The sequence below is a fragment of the Heterodontus francisci genome, chromosome 20, assembly GCF_036365525.1.
Source record: "Heterodontus francisci isolate sHetFra1 chromosome 20, sHetFra1.hap1, whole genome shotgun sequence".
Taxonomy (NCBI): domain Eukaryota; kingdom Metazoa; phylum Chordata; class Chondrichthyes; order Heterodontiformes; family Heterodontidae; genus Heterodontus; species Heterodontus francisci.
The window spans coordinates 13,422,804-13,449,278 of NC_090390.1; the positions used below are offsets into that span (position 1 = coordinate 13,422,804).

The following is a 26,475-nucleotide window of genomic DNA, read 5'->3' on the forward strand; positions in this document are numbered from 1 at the left end:
AGTACAGGCCAATCAGCCTAATGGCAGTAGTGGGAACATCTTAGAGAGAATAAATCTAGACAAAACCATTTGACACTTGCAAAAGTATGGGCTAATAAATGACAGCCAACGCAGATTTGTTAAAGGCAGATGACAATTGACTAACTTGATTGAGTTATTTGATGACGTAATGAAGAGCGTTGATGAAGGTAATGTGGTTGATGTTCCGCAAATGGACTTTCAAAAGGTGTTTGGCAAAGTATCACATAATAGACTTGTTAGTAAAATTAAAACCCATGGGATTAAAGGAGCAGTAAGATTGGCCCTGCAGATATGAAATTTGGCTAAGAGAGCAGAGAGTAGCGATGAACGCTTGTTTCTCAGACAGAGAATGGACATGGTGTCCCCCAGGGGTTGGTGTTCGACCGCTGCTCTTTTTGATTCATATTAATGACCAGGACTTAGGTATACAGGGCATAATTTAAAAGATTACAGATGACACAAAACTCAGAAAATGTAGTAAATAGTGAGGATGATAGTAATAGACTCCAGGAGGACATTGACAGACTTTTGAAATGGACAGACACATGACAGATGAAATTTAACACGAGAAATGTGAAGTGAGTCATTTTGGTAGAAAGATTAAGAAGAGGCAAAATAATCTAAATTTTAAAGGATGTGCAGGAACTGAGAGGCCTGAGGACATACATACACAAAAAGATGGCAGGACAATTTGAGAAGGTTTTATAAATGGCTTTATAAATACAGAACAGAGTACAAAAGCAAGGAAGTTATGCTAAACCTTTATAAAACACTGGTTAGATTCCAGCTGGAGTATCGTATTCAATTCTATCCACTACACTTCAAGGAGGATGTCAAGATCTTGGAAAGGGTGCAAAAGAGATTAACCAGAATGGTACCAGGGATGAAGGACTTCAGCTAAGTTGAGAGACTGGAGGAACTAGGATTGTTCTCCTTAGATCAGACAAGGTTCAAGGGAGATTTGACAGAAGTGTTCAACATCATGAACGGTTTTAACACAGTAAACAAGGAGGAACTGTTTCTTATGGCAGATGAACCAGTAATCAGAGGGCACAGATTTAAGGTGATTGGTAAAAGAACCAGAGGCAATATGAACCCAACAAGTTTCTATGATCTGTAATGTGCTGCCTGAAAGGGTGGCAAAAATAGATTCAATAATAGCTTTCAAAAGGAAATTGGATAAATACTTGAAGGGAAACACTATGTCAGGCTACACAGAAAGAGCAAGAGAATGGGATTGATTCAATAGCAGAACCAAAGAGCTGGCAGAGACACAATGGGTTGAATGGCCTCCTTATGTCCTGTATCATTCTATGGTTCTATGAAATTCAAATATTGTGGGCTAGCTCCTCCCTAATCCTCAACTCCCTAGTACAGTCCAAGCAGTCTTGCAATATCCACTAAATGAATATATGAGTAATAGTTTCCAGGAAGAAAGTGGCAGGCTGGTATAATTAGTGAGCTACAGGGTGAAATAATAACTGTCTGAGATGCACAGGGGAGGGTCTGAGGGTGCAGGAGGTACTACCCCTGTAAGAATTGACAGACAGAGACTCAGCTTACTTGACCTCTCAGAAGAAAGAGGTGCATCCAGAGGCTTAGATTGTCACGACAGTTGGTTGCAGATGTCTGCAGCCTACTAGATAAAGACCTGCTTTCTGCTGGATTTGGCAGCCATGCATTACCATTACCAGTGGCTGTGCAAGTCACTGCTGCAATTTGTTTGCCTCTCATTTCTTACAGGGTACTACTGGAGAGATAGCAAGAATGTTGCAATCAGCTGCACATAAATGTATAAGGCAGGTGACGGATAGATTGTTTACCAGGTCTGGGAGTTATTTCAATTTCCCATGTGATGACACCTGAAAAGCCATTGCCTTGCATTAATGGGAGAGGACGCATCAATTGTGTCTTCTAGATGAACTTAACAAAAGTGACCTCTCTGATGAAAACAAGAGCCATCTGAAAGAAGTTACTGCGAGTGAACATTCGTTGGATGGACGTCCTAAATTGTACAGTGATATGATAAAATTGCAAAACAGTTCATCTGAAGAAACAGAAATGAAGGAAAAAGATACAGTTGAGAAAGCCATAGCATCTGCCAGATTTAAGAATTGGCAGGTCTATATGCAGTATCGTGTATCATGCGACAGATTTTCTGGGACACTGAATTATCGGTCACGCTCAAATGCACGTGAAGGATGGAAATTATTAAAAAAGAAAAAATAAATTGGGTGGAACTATGAAGCAGAAAGGGGCAGAAAACATTGTTGGGAGTTGTTTATAGGCTAGTAGTTGTGGTGTAGGACAGAGCATAAATCAGGAAATTAGAGGTGAATGTAATCATGAGGGGAACTCAATCTTCATTTAGACCAGGCAAATTTGCAGTAATATTCGGAGAATAAGTTCAGGGAATGTATACAAGATAGTTTTCTATCCTTTCCGATCGCCAGCAACATCACCCCAGTCCTGCAGCAGACCAGATTGGTGGAGATCAATGATGCATTGTAAGGCCATGGAGAAAGTATCTGGCATCCTGTAAAAGACAGCAGACAAATTGGCATCCAATAATCTGCATGGCATGCATGGACTCATTTGAGAATATTGTTTGAAGGTCTTCGGACCTGTCTCTCTATGGTAGACATTCTCTCAATTTAAACAGGGAGTTAAACTAATAAAGGGGGAGGGACAGTGGGAGGATTCAGGAAATAATAAATTCAAAAGCAGCAAGGGAAATGTTAAGACTTTAGAGCAGAGCAGTGTTTTGGGTAAAAATAAGCAGAGTGAGTCAGGAAGGGACAGTGAGAGTAACAAAGGCAATACTGCACTAGTGACTAAGGTGACAGTGGGGAAAATTAGAAAAGAGTCAAAGTTAAAGGCACTATACTGAATGCATAAATCAATCACACCAAATTACATGAATTAATAGGTCTGATATAATAGCCATTACAGAGATGTGGTTGCAAAGTGACCAAGGTTGGGAACTAAATATTCTAGTTGTTTTTCGCCACCGCCGCCCTATGTAAAGTGGTGGCGGTGGTGGGGTTGTGTCGGGAAGGGCCCCCGGAGCCTCCTGCTCCATTTTACGCCTCCCTCCTCACCACCAACCCACTCTTTGGGGTGACGTACAGAAAAATCAACAAGTAGAATCAGCTTTGGTGGAGTTAAGAAACAGCAAAGGGCAGAAAACCTTAGTGGGAGTTGTTTATCGGCCCCCTAGCAGTAATTGTAGTGGAGGGAAAAGTATAAATCAGGAAATTAGAAGCACAGGTAATAAGATTAATAAAGTAATCAAGGGGGAATTTAATCTTCGTACAGACTGGGCAAACTAAATTTGCAGTAAAAGTGCGGAGGACGAGTTCATGGAATGCGTACAAGATAGTTTTCTACATCAGTATGTTGAGGAACCAACAAGGGTACAGGCTATTTTGAATCTAGTGTTGTACCATTAGAAAGGGAGAATAAATAACCTTTCATAAAGGGGTCTCTAGGGAGGGGCGACCATAATATGATAGAATTTTATATTGAATTTGAAAGTGATTTAGTTAATTCAGAAACTAGAGTCCTAAATCCAAACCAAGCAAACTACGTAGCTATAAGAGGCAAGTTGGCTAAGGTGGATTGGGAAACTACATTAAAAGATATCATTATAGACAAGTAATGGCTAGCATTTAAAGAATTAATACATAATTTGCAACAAATATATATTCCTTTGAGGCACAAAAACTCAACAGGGAAAAAGTGGTCCAATTGTGGCTAAAAAGAGTAGTTAAAATAGTATTAAATCAAAGGAAGAGGCTTATAATGTTGCCAAAAAGAATTATAAGCCTGAGGATTGGGTGCATTTTAGAATTCAGCAGAGGACCAAGAAATTGATATGGAAAGAGAAAACAATGAGAGTAGACTAGCAAGAGAGATAAAAACATGATTGTTTTATAGGTATATAAATAAAAGGATATTAGTGAAAGTAAACATGGACAGATTAAAGGCAGAGATAGCTGAAATTCTCATGGGGAATAATGAAATGGCAGAGACACTAAACAAATACTTTGTATCTGTCTTCACAGTAGAAGACACCAAAAACATTCTGGAAATAACATGGAACCAAGGGTCTAGTGAGAATGAGGAACTTAAAGAAATCAGTGTAAGTAAATAGGAAATAAAAACAAGAAATGCTGGAACCACTCAGCAGATCTGGCAGCATCTGTGGAAAGAGAAGCAGAGTTAACGTTTCGGGTCAGTGACCCTTCATCGGAACAGTTCCGATGAAGGGTCACTGACCCGAAACGTTAACTCTGCTTCTCTGTCCACAGATGCTGCCAGACCTGCTGAGTGGTTCCAGCATTTCTTGTTTTTATTTCAGATTTCCAGCATCCGCAGTATTTTGCTTTTATTTAAGTAAATAGGAATGTAGTGGTAGTAGGGCACAGTATAGTCAGGCAGATAGACACAGTTCTCTGTGGCCAAGAGTGAGAGTCCAGAAAGCTGTGTTGCTTGCCCGATGGCAGGGTTGGGGACATCTGCTCAGTGCTGGAGAGGAACTCGTAGAAGAAGGGGGAGGATCTAGTTGTCATGATCCATGTGGTACCAACGATATAGATAGAACTAGAAAACCGGTTCTGCATAGGGAGTATGAGCAGCTAGGGGCTAAATTAAAAAGCAGAAGCTCAAAGGTAATAATCTCTGGGTTTTTAATCTTAGCCACGAGCAAATTGGTGTAGGATAAATAAGATTAGAGAGTTAAATGCGTGGCTGAAAGATTGGTGTGGGAGAAATGGGTTTTGATTCATGGAGCACTGGCACCAGTACTGGGGAAAGTGGGAGCTGTACTGTTGGGACAGTCTTCATATAATCAGGACGGTAAAAGGGCTTTAAACTAAATAGTAGGGGTGAGGGAGCAAGTGAGGGAAGGTGTGATAACTTGAAGAGAGAGAAGAAGGCAAGGGAGCAAGGTAACAATAATCAGAGTGTGACAGGAAGGGACAGCACATACAAGCTTACGAGTGTGCCAGAGGTTGTGAACTAACAGTGGGTGGGGTGGTGTTGAGGGCGCAGGGAGATTTAGAAATCTAAAGAGAAAGGTCAAGGCATCAGAACAGTATAGCATTGTGGGTAAAGATGAGAAGAATGGGACAGGAAGGAACAGAGAGTTTAACAAAAATTATACATCAGCGAATAAAGTCATTGCAGGGAATAAAAGTAAAAAAATTGAAATTAAATGTTCTTTATCTGAATGTGAGAAGCATCTGCAATAAGATAGATGAACTATTGGCACAAAGAACAAAGAACAGTACAGCACAGGAACAGGCCATTCAGCCCTCCAAGCCTGCGCCGATCTTGAAGCCTGCCTAAACTAAAACCTTCTGCACTTCCGGGGACCGTATCCCTCCATTCTCATACTATTCATGTATTTGTCAAGATGCCTCTTAAACGTCGCTATTGTACCTGCTTCCACCACCTCCCCCGGCAGCAAGTTCCAGGCACTCACCACCCTCTCTGTAAAGAACTTGCCTCGCACATCCCCTCTAAACTTTGCCCCTCTCACCTTAAACCTACGTCCCCTAGTAACTGACTCTTCCACCCTGGGAAAAAGCTTCTGACTATCCACTCTGTCCATGCCGCTCATAACTTTGTAAACCTCTATCATGTCACCCCTCCACCTCCGTCGTTCCAGTGAAAACAATCTGAGTTTATCCAACCTCTCCTCATAGCTAATGCCCTCCAGACCAGGCAACATCCTGATAAACCTCTTCTGTACTCTCTCCAAAGCCTCCACGTCCTTCTGGTAGTGTGGCGACCAGAATTGCACGCAATATTCTAAGTGTGGCCGAACTAAAGTTCTGTACAGCTGCAGCATGACTTTTTTTATTTATTTATTTAGAGATACAGCACTGAAACAGGCCCTTCGGCCCACCGAGTCTGTGCCGACCAACAACCACCCATTTATACTAACCCTACAGTAATCCCATATTCCCTATCACCAACCTACACTAGGGGCAATTTACAAAGGCCAATTTACCTATCACCTGCAAGTCTTTGGCTGTGGGAGGAAACCGGAGCACCCGGGGAAAACCCACGCAGACACAGGGAGAACTTGTAAACTCCGCACAGGCAGTACCCAGAATCGAACCCGGGTCCCTGGAGCTGTGAGGCTGCGGTGCTAACCACTGTGCCACTGTGCCGCACTCGCCAATTTTTATACTCTATGCCCCGATCGATGAAGGTGAGCATGCCGTATGCCTTCTTGACTACCTTATCCACCTGCGTTGCCACTTTCAGTGACCTGTGGACCTGTACGCCCAGATCTCTCTGCCTGTCAATACTCCTGAGGGTTCTGCCATTTACTATATACTTCCCACCTGCATTAGATCTTCCAAAATGCATTACCTCACATTTGTCCGGATTAAACACCATCTGCCATTTCTTCACCCAAGTCTCCAACCGATCAATATCCTGCTGTATCCTCTAACAATCCTCATCACTATCCGCAACTCCATCAACCTTTGTGTCGTCGCAAACTTACTAATCAGACCAGCTACATTTTCCTCCAAATCATTTATATATACTACAAAGAGCAAAGGTCCCAGCACTGATCCCTGCGGAATACCACTAGTCACATCCCTCCATTCAGAAAAGCACCCTTCCACTGCTACCCTCTGTCTTCCATGACAGAGCCAGTTCTGTATCCATCTTGCCAGCTCACCTCTGATCCCGTGTGACTTCACCTTTTGTACCAGTCTGCCATGAGGGACCTTGTCAAAGGCTTTACTGAAGTCCATATAGATAACATCCACTGCCCTTCCTTCATCAACCACCTTTGTCACTTCCACAAAAAACTCAATCAAATTAGTGAGACACGACCTCCCCTTCACAAAACCATGCTGCCTCTCGCTAATAAGTTTGTTTGTTTCCAAATGGGAGTAAATCCTGTCCCGAAGAATCCTCTCTAATAATTTCCCTACCACTGACGTAAGGCTCACCGGCCTATAATTTCCTGGATTATCCTTGCTACCCTTGTTAAACAAAGGAACACCATTGGCTATTCTCCAGTCCTCTGGGACCTCACCTGTAACCAATGAGGATGCAAAGATTTCTGTCAAGGCCCCAGCAATTACTTCTCTTGCCTCCCTGAGTATTCTGGGGTAGATCCCATCAGGCCCTGGGGACTTATCTACCTTAATGCTTTGCAAGACACCCAACACCTCCTCCTTTTTGATAATGAGATGACTGAGACTATCTACACTCCCTTCCCTAGGCTCATCATCCACCAAGTCCTTCTCTTTGGTGAATACTGATGCAAAGTACTCATTTAGTACCTCGCCCATTTCCTCTGGCTCCACACATAGATTCCTTTCTCTGTCCTTGAGCGGGCCAACCCTTTCCCTAGTTACCCTCTTGCTCTTTATATATGTATAAAAAGCCTTGGGATTATCCTTAATCCTGTTTGCCAATGACTTTTCATGACCCCTTTTAGCCCTCCTGACTCCTTGCTTAAGTTCCTTTCTACTGTCTTTATATTCCTCAAGGGATTCGTCTGTTCCGAGCCTTCCAGCCCTTACGAATGCTTCCTTTTTCTTTTTGACTAGGCTCACAATATCCCGCGTTATCCAAGGTTCCCAAAACTTGCCAAACTTATCCTTCTTCCTCACAGGAACATGCTGGTCCTGGATTCTAATCAACTGACATTTGAAAGACTCCCACATGTCAGAAGTTGATTGACTTTCAAACAGCCGCCCCCAATCTAAATTCTTCAGTTCCTGCCTAATATTGTTAGAATTAGCCTTCCTCCAATTTAGCACCTTCACCCGAGGACTACTCTTATCCTTATCCACAAGTACCTTAAAACTTATGGAATTATGGTCACTGTTCCCGAAATGCTCCCCTACTGAAACTTCGACCACCTGGCCGGGCTCATTCCCCAATACCAGGTCCAGTACGGCCCCAGTCCTAGTTGGACTATCTACATATTGTTTCAAGAAGCCCTCCTGGATGCTCCTTACAAATTCTGCCCCATCCAAGCCCCTAGCACTAAGTGAGTCCCAGTCAATATCGGGGAAGTCAAAATCACCCACCACTACCTGTTACCTTTACATCTTTCCAAAATCTGTCTACATATCAGCTCCTCTACCTCCCGCTGGTTGTTGGGAGGCCTGTAGAAAACCCCCAACATCGTGACTGCACCCTTCCTATTCCTGAGCTCCACCCATATTGCCTCGCTGTACGACCCCTCCGAGGTGTCCTCCTGCAGTACAGCTGTGATATTCTCCTTAACAAGTAATGCAACTCCGCCACCCCTTTTACATCCCCCTCTATCCCGCCTGAAGCTCCTAAATCCCAGAACATTTAGCTGACAATCCTGTCCTTCCCGCAACCAAGTCTCTGTAATAGCAACAACATCATAGTTCCAAGTACTAATCCAAGCTCTAAGTTCATCTGCCTTACCTGTTCTTCTTCTTGCATTGAAACAAATGCACTTCAGGCCACCAGTCCCGCTGTGCTCAGCAACATCTCCCTGCCTGCTCTTCCTCTTAGTCTTACTGGCCTTATTTACTAGTTCCCCCTCATTTATTTCACTTGCTGTCCTACTGCTCTGGTTCCCAACCCCCTGCCACACTAGTTTAAACCCTCCCGAGTGACACTAGCAAACCTCGCAGCCAGGATATTTGTGCCCCTCCAGTTTAGATGCAACCCGTCCTGGTATCTGATATCCGTCCTGATATCCGTATCCAGGTATCTGAAACCCTCCCTTCTACACCAGCTGTTCAGCCACGTGTTTAGCTACACTATCTTCCTATTTCTAGCCTCACTGGCACGTGGCACAGGGAGTAATCCCGAGATTACAACCCTCGAGGTCCTGTCTTTTAACTTTCTACCTAACTCCCTAAACTCCCCCTGCAGGACCTCGTCACTCTTCCTGCCTATGTCATTGGTACCAATGTGTACCACAACCTCTGGCTGTTCACCCTCCCCCTTCAGAATGCCCCCTGTCCGTTCAGAGGCATCCTTGACCCTGGCACCAGGGAGGCAACATACCATCCTGGAGTCTCTTTCATGTCCACAGAAGCGCCTATCTGTGCCCCTGACTATAGAGTCCCCTATAACTATTACTCTTCTGCGCTTTGTCCCTCCCTGCTGAACAATAGTGCCAGCCGTGGTGCCACTGCTCTGGCTGCTGCTGTTTTCCCCTGATAGACCATCCCCCCCCAACAGTATCCAAAACGGTATACTTGTTAGAGAGGGGGATAGCCACAGGGGATTCCTGCACTGACTGCCTGCCCCTTCTAGCGGTCATCCATCTATCTGCCTGCACCTTGGGTGTAACCACTTCTCTAAAACTCCTGTCTATGACGCTTTCCGCCACCTGCATGCTCCTAAGTGCATCCAGTTGCCGCTCCAACCGATCCATGCGGTCTGTGAGGAGCTGCAACTGGGTACACTTGCTGCAGATGTAGTCATCCGGAACGCTGGAAGCGTCACGGACCTCCCACATCTCACAGTTGAAGCACTTCACCCCTCTAACTGACATTTCTTGCACTAATTAATAAATTAATTTAAGATAAATAAATACTTATTAAATGCTTACTAAATTGTTATAACTATATGGTCCCTAGTGCTAGATTCCTACTATAAATATTAAATGCTAACTAAATACAGTAATCTCCTCCCTCTGGTTTAGTTACTCTACTTATTGATTAGTTAATTAGGGTTTTATTCAATTTTTATCAAATAGAGGTAAATGATTGAGATCTAATCACCATTACAGAGACATTGTTACATGGTGATCAAGGTTGGGAAATAAATATACCAGGGTGCACAATATTTCAGAAAGACTTAGAATGGCAAAGGAGGAGGGGTAGCCCTGATAGTAAAGGATGACATAAGGACATTAATGAGAAAGGATCTGGCCTCAGTAGATCATGAAGGAGAATCAGTATGAGTGGAAATTAGGAATAGCAAGAATAAGAAAACATTGATGGGAGTAATTTAGAGGCCCCCTAACAGTAGTTATACTATTGGACAGAGCATTAAACAAGAAATTATTGGAGCTTGTAACAAAGGCAATGTAATAATTGTGGGGGATTTTAATCTTCACATAGATGGGGACAAGAAAATTGGCAAGAGTGGACTAGAAATTGAGTTTGTGGAATGTTTTCAGGACAGTTTCTTGGAACAATACATTGTGGAACCAATTCGGGATAATGTTATCTTAGACCTCATAGAGTGTAATGAAGTAGGGTTAATAAGCAATATCATAGATAAAGATACACTGGGAAATAGCAATCATAATACCATTGAATTCCATGTTAAGTTTGAAAGTGACATACTCCAATCTCAAACAGGAATCTTAAACTTAAACAAAACCAATTACGTAGGTATGAGGGAAGAACTAGCTAAGGTAAATTGGGTAAATAGACTAAAAGGTATGGCGGTAAATGCACAGTGGGAAACCATTAAAGGAACAATTCAAAATGTTCAACAAAAATGCATTCCATTGTAAAACAAAAACTCAGCAAGAAAGACCCCTCCGTGGCTCACTCAGGAAGTTAAGGACAGCATCAGATTAAAATAAGAGGCTTACAATGTTGCAACAAGGAGTAGCAATTCTGAAGATTGGGAGTGTTTTAGAAACTAGCAAAAAGACAACAAAAATTTGATAAAAATGGAAAAAAATAGAATGAGTAAACTAACCAGTAACATAAAAACAAATTCTAAGAGCTTTTATAGGCATATAAAAAGGAAGAGAGTAGCTAAAATAAACATTAGTCCCAAAGAAGCAGAGACAGGAGAAATTATCATGGGGAATGAAGGAATGGCAGAGGCATTGAACAAATATTTTGTGTCTGACGTCACAGTAGAAGACACAAGCTTCATACCAGAAATAGACAGTAACCTAGGGGCTAAAAAGAGTGAGGAAATTAAGGAAATTAATATCAGCAGAGAAAAAGTATTAGAGCAATTTAAGGGATTAAAATCTGACAAATCCCTGGGATTTCTATAAGAGATAGCTGCAGAGACAATAGATGCGCTACCTATGATTTTCCAAAATTTCTTAGATTCTGGAATGGTTCCATCAGATTGGAAGTTGGTTTTTCAAGAAGGGAGGGAGAGAGAAAATAGTCAACTATGGGCCAGTTAGCCTAACATCATTTATTGGGAAAATGCTGGAATCTATTATAAAGGAAGTCTTAACAATGCACTTAGTAAAGCACAGTATGATTAGAACAAGCCAACACTATTTTACTAAAGGAAAATCCTGCCTGACAAATTTATTAGAGTCTTTTGAGGATGTAACTAGTAGGGTAGATAAAGGGGAACCAGTAGATGTAGTATACCAGGATTTCTAAAAGGCATTCGATAAGGTTAATAGGCAAGATGATGTCTCATGAAGTTGGAGGTACTTTATTAGCATGGATAGTGGATTGGTTAACGGAAAGGAAGCATAAATGGGCATAAATGGGGCATTTTCAAGTTGGCAGACAGTGAATAGTGGAGTGCTGCAAGAATCAGTGCTGGGGCCGCACTCTATATTAATGACTTAGATGAAGTGACAGAGAGTAATGTATCTAAGTTTGCTGATGATACAAAGCTCAGTGGAAAGGTAAGCTGTGGGGAGGACACAGAGAAACTGCAAATAGATATTGACAGGTTAAGTGAGTGGATAGCAAGATGACAGATGGAGAATAATGTCGAGAAGTGTGAAATTATTCACTTTGGTCGTAAGAACAGAAAAGCCGAACATTTTTTAAAAGGTGTGAAACTTGTAAGTGTTGATGTTAAAAGAGACTTGGGTGTGCTTGTACAAGGAACGCAGAAAGTTAGCACGAAGGTACAGCAAGAAGGAGTGTGACTGATGGGATTGAGGGTAATATATTAGCATGGATTAAGGACTAGCTAATAGACAGAAAACAGAGAATAGGAATAAACGGAACATTTTCAGGTTGGCAGGTTGTAACTAGTGAGGTACTGTAAGGAGCAGTACTTGGACCTTAGTTATTTACAATCTCGATTAATAACTTAATGAGTGGACTGAGTGTAATGTATCCAATTTTTCTAACGATACAAAGTTAGATGGGAAAGTAAGCAGTGGGAGAATACAAAGAGGCTGCAGAGGGATATAGACAGGTTGGGTGAGTGGGCAAGAACATGGCAGATGGAATACAATGTGGTGAAGTGTGAAGTTATCCAATTTGATGGGAAAATTAAAAAGAAGAGCAGAATATTTTTGAATGGTGAGAGACTGGGAAATGTTTGCATTCAGAGGGGCCCGGATGTCCTTGTACATGAATCACAGGACATTAATCCATACAGGGAAAGCAAGTAATTAGGAAGGCAAAAGGTATGTTAGCTTTTGTTGCAATGGGATTACAGTAGAAGAGTAAAGAAGTCTTACGACCATTATACAGAGCATTAAGAGGCTACACCTGGAGTACTCCTCAGTTCTGGTCTCTTTACCCAAGGAAGGACATACTTGCCCTAGAAGGAGTGTGACAAAGGTTTACTTGACTGATTCCTGAGATGAGGGATTTGAGGAGAGACTGATAGACTAGGTCTAGATTCCCTGGAGTATCGGAGAATGAGAACATATAAAATTTTGAAGGGGTTTTACAGGGTAAATGCTGAGAAAATGTCTCCCCCATTTGGGGAATGTACAACAAGATGTCACAGTCTCAGAATAATGGGTCGGCCATATGGACTCAGAGGAGGAGAAATTTCTTCACTCGAAGAGTTGTCAGTCTTTGGAATTCTCTACCTTCTAGAACTGTGGATGCTCAGTCATTGAGTATATTCAAGACAGGAATTGATAGATTTTTCGGAACAAAGAGAATCAAGGGATATGGGGATAATGCAAAGAGATTGGGTTGAGGTAGATGATCAGCCATGATCGTAATGGATGGCAAAACAGGCTCAAATGGCCAAATGGCCTACTCCAGCTTCTATTTCTTATGTTCTTAATTCCATGCACCACCAATCCACTAGCAGTGCTGGACTCTTCCATCCTCTCTGCTGTTGTGGCGAGCTTGCATGACACGTCAGTCAGCCCCTGGCTAAATTGGTGATGCACCTTTAGCAATCTCCTTCTCAACAATAGCTCCTGGGGTTCTGCAGCTATGTCTAGTTGGGTAGAGCTTGGAGAAGAGTTTCACCCACCACAACCTCCACCCTAGCAACAACCTCCCCCACCCCCCAAACACTAAAGCTGAGTCTCCACAGTGGTCCCTACCACTAGTGTCTGCCTGTACTCACTTGTAAGGTGTGAATTACCAGGTGAAAACCCAACTAACTGTCTAACTGGACCCATTGAAGTGTGAGTATCTGTGCTGGTGCAGGGCTGTAGGTCCTGTGGTGATGCACCCTCAGAAGGAATGAGGTCCTCCAAGGATTCATCCTCATGGATGACCAGTGACACTTGCTGTCTCCATGAAGGCCCTGGAAGACAAAAGACAGAGACATAATTTAGCTGTGGCAAAGCCAAGATATTGACAATACTAGTCTTCTTATAGTTTAATCAATGATGAAATAAAGTCAGCATGAGTGTGACAGAGATGTTTTTAATTCTATCACCAGGAATCTGCGTGTTCCCTCCACTCCATCTCAGATTGAGAAGGATGTTGTGCCATTTATCTCCGGTGCCTCCTCATCTGCACCTGTGAGCTGCACTATTTGTGACTGGCCACTTCCAGCGCTCTCTCTCTCCCTTGCATTTATCGCTTTCTTTGACAAGGGGTGAAAGAACAGTGAGGGAAGGCGAGGTATTCATCTGATGGATGCAGTGACTATCAGACACATGTATCACATTGCATAAAGATTGGGATGAGTGTCAATGGTGGATGGTTAAATGGGAAGGTGATGAATTGCAGAGAAAGTGAAGGCTGCATGCTGCTGAAACTTAAATGGGTGTGAGGAATGATATAATGAAGAAAGCTCCGCAAGGGGTGGTACAGTGGTTAGCACTGCAGCTTCACAGATCCAGTGACCTGGGTTCGATTCTGGGTACTGTCTGTGTGGAGTTTGCAAGTTCTCCCTGTGTCTGCGTGGGTTTTCACCGGGTGCTCCGGTTTCCCCCCACAGCCAAAGACTTGCAGGTTGATTGGTAAATTGGCCATTATAAATTGCCCTAATATAAGTAGGTGGTAGGGGAAGGTGGGGATGTGAGAAGGTAATGGGACTAATGCAGGATTAGTATAAATGGGTGGTTGATGGTCAGCACAGACTTGGTGGGCCGAAGGGCCTGTTTCAGTGCTGTATCTCTAAATAAATAAAATAACAAGAGTGAAAGGGAACAGGTGCTTAAAGCACAGGATGTAGAACATAGAACAGCACAGTACAGGCCCTTCGGCCCACGATGTTGTGCCGAACCTTTAACCTACTCTAAGATCTAAGTAACTACCTACCCTTCATTCTACTATCATCCATGTACCTATCCAAGAGTCGCTTAAATGCCCCTAATGTATCTGCTTCTACTACCACCGCAGAATAGGTGAATTAACAATTGTACTCACCCTTCTTGACTTGGTTAGTTGTAAAATAGCTTCCTAAACTGAATCCAAGACCAGGCCACAATATTCCTGCTGCTCTTCTCTTCAGGTACCTCCAGCCACACCTACTTGGTGAGAGTGGCAGGTTTCTTGCTCCAATTATGGTGGTTAATTCTGTCCCTCTTCCTCCTAATTGCACCCAGCAGTAATTCCAGCAATGCGTCATTGAATCTGGGTTCTGCACTTGCTCTCTGTGTCTCCATCGTGGGCACTTCAAATTGTACACTGTCCCTTTAAATTAAGCTGAGATTGTTTATGCAGTGAGCATTGCAATTCCAACCATTGCTCAGAAGCTGCCTTCAGATAAATATCAGAGCCTTTATTTGTTCTTGAGAGGTGAACACTGGAAAGGGAGCACTTATTACTTATTCCTAGGTGCCCTGACATGATGCATCAATCACATAGAATGGGACTGGAGTCACATTGGAGGGCAGACTGTAGGGATGGCAGTATCGCTACACTGAAGGGCATTCGTGGTACCAGGAAAGAGTTGCAACTGGAGTAAATTATATGCTGGAATCTAATCAAATGTTTCAGTTTATTTACCTGTTAAAAAAAAGACTTGCTTTTCGATTGTGACTTTAATGGTCTCAAGACATCCCAAAGTACTTTAGAGCCAATGAAAAACTTTTGAAGTGCAGTCCTGTTGTAATGTATGCACCACCGCAGCAAATTTGCACACAGCAAGCTCCCACAACCAGCAATGTGAATATGACCTGGATAATCTGTTTTTTGAGGATAAATAGTGGCCAGGATAAATCCCCTGCTCTTCCAGTCCATAGCCAACAGTGAGTTACAGATTGGAATAATGGTTTCCAAAACTGATCAGAGAATACAATCTAACCCAGGAGTTTGGGTGATTTCTCTGCAAAATATATAAATAGAAATAACTTGCATTTCAGTAGGCACAGTATGTCTCAAAGTGTCTTACAATTAATCTATTACTTGTGAAGTGCAGTTATGAGAGCATACATGACACTGGATTTGCGCACAGCAAGGTGCCATAATCAACAAATTAATGCATGATCTGTGTTTGGTGGACAACGCGCAAGAAGAACTCCTTTGCTCTAAAAATAGTGTTGCGTGATCTGTGACGTCAACCTGAAAAGCAGGTTGAGATTTGACATCTCATCCAAAAGATAGCATCTCAGGCAATGCAGCACTCCCTCAGCACCTCATCACTGATATCTGCAGTGATGCCTGAATGCACGACCTTCATGATTAAAATGATTCTTATCTGCTGTTCTGTGTAGAACTAAAGCCTAGTGTTACTGGTTCTTTGTAAGCCACATGCTTACCAAGTACATCAAAGTAATATCTGACTGCTTGCTGTAAGAAATGGCCAATGTCTAATGGTCTTATAAATTTGTAAAAAATGAATTGAATACTATAGAAATAGCTTTCTCTCTTTATCTCTCTCTGGCTAAAAGTCGCCCAGCAGACTCTTTCTACCGACATGAATGAGGTGTTTTCATCAAGCCATTATCTGACCAAGGGCATGGTGTAAAAACAAACATTTGTATAAGCATAGCTAGGTCTGATAAGAAGTTGGGAGAAGGGGTCATGTCCATTTACGTAAAACAAACTCTCTAGAAGAAGATAGCAAGGTGTCCTTACAAGAGATAAGCAAAGACGATCTCAGGGGGTTGGGACCCAGGCCAGGAGGGATCTGCCTTGGACACCGTTTCCCTGGTAATTGGAGAATTAAGTGAGAAAATTGAATTGAATAAGTGGTTAGTGGTTAGCATACCACCAGCCCGCAGAGAAAAAGTATATAAATGGGCACCCGGGAAGGGAAAATCATGTCGGACAGGGGCAAGAGTCAAAGGAGAAAAGATTGTTACCAAGAGCTACAGATACCAACTCACCTCTTCCCTCTGTATGTCCGATCTGGGATTAGTAAACCATTCACACCTGTTTCGGGTCTTAACCCCCTTACTCTGATTATATGTTGTATTTGAACTGTTGCTCTGTTGCTTCTCAATAAAATGCTTTAAACCACTGGTAACTCCTTGACTCTTTGAAGTAATCTGTGATCCTTGACCAAATTGCTTGTATATATCTCTCTCTATTTGTAGCTCCTTGTGTTCACAGCCAGGGATCAGAGACCTCCCAATTTACCAATTAATGAAAAAAACTGCTACATTTTTGCAATAGTTTGTGAGAGCAATTTCACTAGCATAGTAATCAACCTTCATTGACGTTGTTTTTCTTCTAAGTATGTAATATATATTTTGATTAAAAATCCCAAATTAAAGCTAACTCTTTTTGTAATTCCTTTCTGTCAAAAAATGTTGTAAGATACCCTAGCTGCATTTACATATCTAGGGTTAGGATTTGGTTTAATCTCATATGATTGATGTTTGAGCTTTCTTTTCATTTTCAAATGACTGTAAATTTGTACTGTAGCTTGAAATAATGAAATGATTAAAGTTGTACATTCCCACGATGCTTCAATATTCAGGGTACAATTGAACTGACTGTTCTATTTAGCTTCTGCTGAAAGTGTAGGATGTGTGATTCATGCCTGTTAACTTCTCTTTGTTGTCACATAGCGAAATGAGATAGCCAAGGCAGTCTTGAGATACAAAGTGGGTCAATGGACCAGGATGGTAAACATGTAGGGGTGGCACAGTGGCGCAGTGGTTAGCACCACAGCCTCACAGCTCCAGCGACCCGGGTTCGATTCTGGGTACTGCCTGTGTGGAGTTTGCAAGTTTTCCCTGTGACCGCGTGGGTTTCTGCTCGGTGCTCCGGTTTCCTCCCACAGCCAAAGACTTGCAGGTTGATAGGTAAATTGGCCGTTATAAATTGCCCCTAGTGTAGGTAGGTGATTGGAGATGTGGTAGGAATATGGGATTAATGTAGGATTAGTATAAATGGGTGGTTGATGGTCAGCACAGACTCAGTGGGCCGAAGGGCCTGTTTCAGTGCTGTATCTCTAAATTTAAAAAAAATAAATGTTGACATCTGGAACTCCCTCATTTCTGGGAGACTTGTTCACAATAACACTTGTCATTCCATAATGAATCAGCAAGGACAGTTTGCATGACAAGTGACTTATAGAGATCTTGGGCTGGATTATACCAAGTCCTCAATGTCATGATCTGTAGCGCGGGGTGGTGGTACTAAAGTTGGCTCTGGATAAGGCCCGCCATGGACCTCGATGCTGGCCTGGTCCAATGCTCCTGGCGAAAGTGAGGCTCCGTGGCAGCCCCTATGGCACTAGATGACAGACCACAATTTAAAAATGCAAATTAACAAATTTAATTACACTTACCTCCAATCTTGAGGGCCCGCCGCAAACTTTGGTGTGACGGCTGGCACTCCTGTGCCTTCAGATCCCTGACCAGGGAAATGCAGCACCACACAGGTGGGGAGGGGGGAGGAGGTAAGTTTTTCAGTGCAGGGGAGGGGTGGGCGAAAACGGGGTCAAATACACATAATGGGTGTAGGGGATGGTTGGAAGGGTTGAACCTTAAACTTTGTGCAGCTTGGGTGGGGGGGTGGTGGGTGACGGGGAAGGTCAGATGTAAAATGTCAATGTTTTGGGGGGGGGAAGGGCAAATAGTTATTGTAATTGTTATGGGGGGGGGGGTGGGAAAGGTGTGTTAGAAATTCATTTATTTAGTTTTGGGAATCTTGCTTTAAAAATGTTAGAGTACAGGGCTGGCTGGCTGCCTTTTAAAAATGGCTCCATTGCTAGGGACAGGCAGCCCACCTCCTCCACGAGATTGTGGCGAGTGGGCTGCCCCAGCTATTTAAATGAGGCACCGCACTTGAGATCATGGCGGCTCTTTGGCGTGCGGCCTTCATGGGGCGATCTGCCATTATTTGAGCTCGCCGCTGGGCTCTTAAATTCCAGCCCCTTGAGTTTTCCTTAACAGTTCATAGAGAGAGGCAGGATTAAAAGAATCAATGAAGTTAACATCTCTACCCAGGGAATAATAGGCGAATATTGTTTATTTCTCTGTATGTCTACAGTGGAAGACATTGACCATAATTTTACAGGGCTCCTGATCGAGCTCTGTGGTAGGGGGGCAGAAGATTGTTCCGGCAGCGGCCTGCCGCAGAGCCCAATGCTGGGAGAGCCGGGTCCAATCTTCCCAGCAGCAGCAAGGCTTTATGGCAGCACCCCCCGGCCGCTGGGCGATGGGACCTGGATTAACAAATGGTCTTTAACTAAATGCTTATATTTAAATACACTTACCTGCAATCTAACGGTCAGGCCATGATCCTCAGAACGGCAGCCGGCACTCCTGCACCTTCACTTTCCTGTCTCAGGAAAGCAGGTGCCACAGTGGTGGGGAAGGGCGGAACGTGAGATTTTTAGTGCGGGGGGTGAGGAGAGGTACAGGATCAAACTTTCAACATTAGTGTAGGTCAGATGGTTTCACAGGTTGGCGCAACATCGAGGGCTGAAGGGCCTGTACTGCGCTGTAATGTTCTATTAGTGTAGGGGATGGTGGGAAGGGGTGACCTGTGAACTTGGCTCAGTTTGGGGAAGGTATTTGAGAGCTAAGGGTTTTTGGGGGTGGGGGAAGGGCAGATGCTTAATTTTATTATGGGGCGGTGGGAAAGGGGCAGTAGAATTTTGATTTGAACAGTTGCGGAGGGGAGGTGGTTCCCTTTAAAAATTTTAATTAGCCAGCAGGGCTGGCTGCACTTTAAAAATGGTGCCAGTGCCTGCACACATGCAGCAGATGCCATTGCCGCTTTCAGAGAGCCCACCCCCTCCACGTGATTGGAGGGGAGGGGCTGGTGGGGTGGGCCGACCGGGGTATTTAAATGAGCTGCTGCACGGGAGATCAGTACCATTTGTAACTCCTCGGATAATGAAGCAGTCCATGCCTGCATGCAGCAAGATCTGGACAATGCTTGATCAGCACCTAATCCACCACCTGAAACATTCAGTTCCTTCACCAGAACGATGCGGCAGCTGTGTGTACCATCTACAAGAGGTACTGTAGCAACTCAGAAAGGTTTTGTCAATGGAATCTTCCAAATTTTGTTTTTTATTCATTCATGGGATGTGGGTGTCGCTGGCCAGGCCTGCATTTGTTGCCCATCCCTAATTGCCCTTGAGAAGGTGGTGGTGAACTTCCTTCTTGAATCGCTGCAGTCCATGTGGGGTAGGTACACCCTTAGTGCTGTTAGGAAGGGAGTTCCAGGATTTTGACTCAGTGACAGTGAAGGAACGGCGATATAGTTCCAAGTCAGGATGGTGTGTGACTTGGAGGCAAACTTGCAGGTGGTGGTGTTCCCATGCATTTGCTGCTCTTGTCCTTCGAGGTGATAGAGGTCGCGGGTTTGGAAGGTGCTGTCTAAGGAGCCTTGGTGCATTGCTGCAGTGCATCTTGTAGATGGTACACACTGCTGCCACTGTGCATTGGTGGTGGAGGGAGTGAATGTTTGTAGATGGGGTGCCAATCAAGTGGGCTGCTTTGTCCTGGATGTTGCTGAGCTTCTTGAGTGTTGTTGGAGCTGCACCCATCCAGGCAAGTGGAGAATATTCCATCACACTCCTGACTTGTGCCTTGTAGATGGTGGACAGGCTTTGGGGAGTCAGAAGGATTCCTAGCCTCTGATCTGCTCTTGAAGCCATGGTATTTACATGGCTGCTCCAGTTCAGTTTCTGGTCAATGGTAGCCCCTAGGATGTTGATAGTGTGGGATTCAGTGATGGTAATGTCATTGAATGTCAATGGGAGAGGGTTAGACTTTCTCTTGTTGGAGATGGTCATTGCCTGGCAGTTGTGTGGCGTGAATGTTATTTGCTACTTATCAGCCCAAGCCTGGATATTGTCCAGGTCTTGCTGCATTTCTACACAGACTGCTTCAGTATTTGAGGAGTTGCGAATGGTGCTGAACATTGTGCAATCATCAGCGAACATCCCCACTTCTGACCTTATGATTGAAGGAAGGTCATTGATGAAGCAGCGGAAGATGGTTGGGCCTAGCTCAGATGATTGACCTCCAACAACCACAGCCATCTTCCTTTGCGCTAGGTGTGACTCCAACCAGCAGAGAGATTTCCCCCGATTCCCATTGACTCCAGTTTTGCTAGGGCTCCTTGATGCCATACTCGGTCAAATGCTGCCTTGATGTCAAGGGCAGTCATTCTCACCTCTGTGACTTCTACCCTCAAAAAGGACAAGGACAGCAGTCACATGGGAACACCACCACCTGCTAGTTCCCTTCCAGCTCACACACCATCCTGACCTGGAACTATATCACCATTGCTTCATGGAAGAGGGTACCGATCAAGCCATTGCTTTATTCTAGATGGTGTCGACCTTCTTGAGTGTTGTTGGAGCTGCAGCCATCCAGGCAAGTGGCGGGCATTCCATCACTCTCCTGACTTCTGCTTTTTGTCAGTGGAAAAGTTTTAGGGAGTCAGGAGTTAAGTCCTGAATCGCTGCAGAGTTCTCAGTCTCTGATCTGCTCTTGCAGCCACAGTATTTATATGGCTGGTCCAGTTAGGTTTCTGGTCAATGGTAACACCCAGGATGTTTATGGTGGGTGATTCAGTGATGGTAATGATATTGAATGTCAAAGGGTGATGGTTGGATTCTCTCTTGTTGGAGGTGCTCATTGTCTGGCATTTTTCTGGCACGAATGTTACTTACTAATATTGGCCTGAGCCTGAATGTTGTTCAGGTCTTGCTGCATGCGGGGACAGACTGTCAGAATCTGAGGAGTTGCAAATGGTGCTGAACACTGTGCAATCATCAGCAAACATCCCCACTTCTGACCTTATGATGGAGGGAAGGTCATTGATGAAGCAGCTGAAGATGGTTGGGCCTGGGACAGTACCCTGAGGAACTCGTCCAGTGATGTCCTGGGGCTGATATGATTGACCTCCAACAACCACAACCATCTTCCTATGTGCTAGGTATGACTACAACCAGTGGAGAGTTCCCCCCCTGCCATTTCTCATTGACTCCAGTTTTGCTAGAGCTCCTTGATACCGTATTCGGTCAAATGCTGCCTTGATGTCAAAGGCAGTCACTCTCACCTCACATCTGGAATTCAGCTCTTTTATGCATGTTTGGACCCAGGCTGGAATGAGGTCAGGAGCTGAACGGCTCTGGCGGAACCCAAACTGAGCATCGATGAGCAGGTTATTGGTGAGTAAGTGAGTAGTACTATCAACAACACCTTCCATCACTTTGTTGATAATTGAGAGTAGATTGAGGGGGCGGTAATCGGCCAGATTGGATTTGTCCTGATTTTTATGGATGAGGCATACTTGGGCAATTTTTCACTTTGTCTGGTAAATGCCTGTCTTGTCGCTGTACTGGAATAGCTTGGCTAGAGGGGTGGCGAATTCTGGAACACATTATTGAGACATAGGTACAAGCTACTCAAAAATACATTTAAGATTGATCTCAGAAAGTTCTTTTTCACGCAAATTGACTAAAAGTTGGAATGAACTTTAAGGTAGACGTCCTGGAGACATTCACAGCTGGATGCTAAGAACGAGGGGTGTAGGATTGGATGACCTAAGGTGGGCTCAATGGCCTCTCTCATCTTTAATTATTTTTTGATGAAAATAGTCGTTTGGTAGTACAGAATTTGAGTATTGCTGAAAACAGAGACATTTTGTCGAAGCTTTTTGTTTTGCACTCATCAGGACAATTCGCAAGAATACCGATGTCAGGGAAACATCAAATTTATACTGTATGAGAAGACAGTGCTGATTGATTGGCAAGTGGATTCTGATTGGCAGAGGCATTGCCATTGAGAATGCATAAGTTTATAGTGACTGACAGTTAACTGCTAAGCTTTGTTTGAAATTTAAACCAGGCACCTTGACTCTGATTGGTCAAGACATTGCCCTGAGGAATGAGCCAGCAAATGGCTGTCACTTATTTTGTTTAGCTGAAACAGGTGCAATGTGTGTACATGTTCTTTCTGTCTGCAAAGAACAGGACCCTGTGTATTAATATAGGTAGAAAATGTGCCACACTGTAAGCCCGACTGACAATCTTAAATTGGTTGTCAGCGTAATTCTTAGCACACTGTGGATTATTTAGCAATGTTGTCCAATCATGGAATCACATCTAATGTTGGACACTGTGTTTTGAGTTTTGCAAGCACGGGCTGGTTGGGTACAGTCTGTACCTTGCCCGTTGCAGACAGCGGAAGGGACATGTTATTTGATACAATCTGCCAGTCTTTGGGATGTACGGCCTATATACCAAGCATCACACTGGCATTGAATTTATATATCACATTACTCATTTGTGTGATAATCAAGACGTCTTTTTGGCTTGACGGCAGCATTTTGTTAGTGGTGAACACCACACGTGCTGCTACTGCATAGTAGCAGCATGAAACAGCTAGCTTCACCTGTTGCTCAAATTTTTGGGATACATTATCCTTCCAGGGTAATCTGAGTTAGACTGGGCACTTTTCAGGGCCGAAAAGGTCAGCCTTAGGCTCGTTCATAGGTTTGCGTATTATACAGCGAGAAATGATCTGATCAGGGTAGCCATTGTCACACAGGATGCCTTTGATTTTCCCTATTTCAGCAACAAGCTTGCATGGTGAGCAAATGGCTCAGGCCCTATTTATGAGGTTGCCGACAAGGCCGATCTTATAGCACGTGGGACTGTAAGAATCCCAACGCGTGTATTGACCAGTGAAGGTAGGTTTGCGGTAGACCGTGGTAGAGAACCTCTTAACAGATTTCTCAACTAGTACGTCAAGGAAAGGGAGCTCATTTGACTGCTCCATTTCAAAGGTGAATTTGAGCACAGGATGGAGCCCATTAAGACGTGTAAGCAAATTATTACGTGCAGCTGCGGATTCAAATATAGCAAACGTATCATCTACATATCGGAAATATGCAAGAGGTAGGAGGTTAGGTGTCATTCCCTCCAAGACACGTTTTTAATGGGACCCAACAAAGATGTTTGCAAGAACTGGGCCTAGATGGGATCCCATGGCAACACCATCCATTTGGGCGTACATGGTGTTGTTAAAAAGCTTCGATAAAATGTCTCAATTTTGTAATGGTCATTTCATAGTTTAACGCTAGATTAATAACACTACATGTTTTATTTATTTATAACTCAAGGGAATAAATCAGCGACAATATTGCATGAACTTGCCTTATCCAAGTGAGTCTGCAAACAAGGGAATGAGAACGTGAAGCCTACGGAGAGCTGAACACCTTTCATACCCATATACTCGAGGAATTCATTGATACATTCCACAATGTAGTCAAACAGCTGAAATCAAAACGTGTCACACATTAAGTTCATCCTTTCTCTGTCCTAATCTTGTCCCCTCCCCTTCAAAAGGCTGAAACTTATAATGGTGGCATAGGTGTCAGTCATCCCCCTGTGTCCTTGCTCAACTGCCAATTCTTCATGTACGACCTAAACATCACAAACTTACAAGTACAGGGACTAAACCTTTCCATAGAGAACGACCCACCCACGCTTGATCCTGTCTTCATCTGTGCTTGTATATGCACGTGCTCTGGCAGAATTTCAGCCAGGGGAGAAACCGTGGTTGATCTTTCCTTCCCTTGTCATTGCACTGTGGTCAATTGTGTCACGATTATGGTCATCTCAGGCCTGCTAAATAAGTACCGACTGGGACCTATGTGGTCTATATGACTTAATACTACATCAGGCTGAGCCTGTACCCACTGAGAAATTAGGGTACAAGTGTTTCCTTAAGATGGCAATTTGCATGTGGGAATGTTGGCAGGTTCCTTTATATGAAGGCTGAGCCCAGCTCTGCCATTACTACACACCTGTACATGCATATTTGAGATCAGGGAGAGTTAGATATCAATAAGGAATGGCAATTCTACTTGATGTTTCTCTTATCTAACCAAGGGGCAACATGTTCATTACAGCATCTCTACTGCCACTCTTAGCTGAGTTTCTTTAACCGAGTAGAGACTAGGGAATGGACTCAACACCTGAGCTCATCTTGGAGTTTATTCTTTTGTGTGAATTTCTGTTGTTATCAAGGTTAGTGATGTTAGCCCTTGGGCACAAGTGTATAATGTTAATGTTAAGCACTCTGAAGTCAGATGAAGCATGTGGAGAAGCCAAAACAAGTTCCGTCTACTTTTCCCAACCTCAAAAAAGCATCACCAGCTTCATCAGTGTGCCACAGAATCATAGGAATTTATGCACTGAAGTACCTGTGCCGGTGTTAGCACTTTAACTGGGACTGTCCATTCTGATTTCATTTCTGAACTTTTTCCTCATAGCTATTTATACCCTTACTTTTCAAATCCGAGTCCAAGTCCCTTCAAAGTGGTGTTACATAGCATCACAGGAGCAAGAGTAGGCCATTTACCACCTCGAGTCTGTTCTGCCACTCAATCATAGCTGATCTGTACCTTAACTTCACTTACTGTCCTTGCTCCCTATCCCTTAATGCCCTTACCTAACAAAAATCATAGAATCATACAGCGCAGAAGGCCATTTGGTCTATCGTACCTGTGCCAGCTTGCTTGAAGGGCAAACAATTAGTCCCACACCCCTGCTCTTTCCCCTTAGCCCAACGCATTTTTCTTTCCTAAGTATATACCCAATTACCCTTTGCAAGTTACGATTGAATCTACTTCCACCACCCTTTTTGGCAGAGCATTCCAAATCATAAAATTCACTGTGTAAAAAAGAACTCTTCATCTGTCTTTGGACTTTATTGCCAATGATGTTGAAGTTGTGTAATCTGGTTATTGATCGTCCTGCCACTGACTATTGCATCTATCAAAAACCCCTCAAAATTTTGAACACCTCTATTAAATTTCCCCTTAACCTTTGTGGATCTAAGAAGAATAATCCCAGCTTCTCCGGCCCCTTCGTCCATGGTACCATTTTGGTAAATCTCCTCTTCGCCCTCTCCAAGACCTTGACATCCTTTCTAAAGTGTGGTATCCACTTTAGCTCAGGTTTAACCAGTGATTTATAAATGTTTACCATAGCTTCCTTGTTTTTGTAATTTATGCCTCTATTTATAAACCCCATATGCTTTTTTTTAAACAGTTTTATCAACTTGTCTTGTCACCTTCAAAGATTCGTGCATGTGAATCTCCAGGTCTCTCTGTCCCGACACCCGATTTAAAACGTTACCGTGTATAATAGCTCTCTTCATTCCAATTTGCTTCACTTCTACCTTTCAATTTTTCAATTGGCTTTTTTGAGGGACAGAGGTCCAGATTTCCACTACCTCTCCTGTGAACAAGTTCTTCCAGACATCGGCTAGAATTTTTTGTTGGGCGGGATGGGGAGGCCCCGTCCACCGGCGGAAAATTCGGTGGCGATCCCGCCTCCTCTGGGCCTGGCGAACCATACCAGGATTTTTCGCTCCCCAGGCCTTTAATTGGTCTTGGGCGGGACTTCCACCTCATTGAGGCAGGAAGTCCTGCCTAATGGAGCTGCCAACCAATCAGCGGGCTGGCAGATCTTAGTCCTAGTAGCGCCACCGGAAGCGGTGGCCACCACTGGGGACAATCGATTGTGCCTGGTCAAGGAAAGGGGGTCAGTTAGGGGGGTGCGTTGTGCATTGGCATGGTTGGGGCTTTGGGGGCGGCCCTCCGTGGGGCAGAGGTCACCTGATCAGGAGGGCCCCCTACCCTGCCAGAAGGCCTCTTAGTTTCACCAGGTGGGCTTTTTGAGGCCTCAGCCACCCGCCAGCCAAGGGTAAAATACCCGTCGTGGTGGTTGGAGGCCCTTAAGTGCTAGTTAATTGGCCACTTAAGGGCCTTGATTGGTCTGGGGTGGGCGGGCCGTTTCTTGCTGCTGACCCATGTTAGATTTGCAGCGGTAGCAGGAGGGAGTCAGGAAGAGCCCTCACAACCTCCCATTCCATTTTATGTCCCCCCACCACCAGCCCGCTCTTTGTGGGGCGTAAAATGTCAGCCATCACCTCTGAATGGCCTA

At 43.9% G+C, this 26,475-nt stretch overlaps 1 protein-coding gene across 2 annotated transcripts in view; it reads right to left on the minus strand.

Moving 5' to 3' along the window:
• The window catches only part of LOC137380494 (hexokinase-1-like), a 447,865-nt gene that overhangs the window by 43,098 nt on the left and 378,292 nt on the right, over nt 1-26,475 (minus strand). For both annotated transcript variants that reach the window (XM_068052395.1, XM_068052396.1), the window contains exon 12: nt 23,677-23,796. In XM_068052395.1, the coding sequence (XP_067908496.1) occupies nt 23,677-23,796 (120 nt within the window). The remainder of the gene's footprint in view (nt 1-23,676; nt 23,797-26,475) is intronic.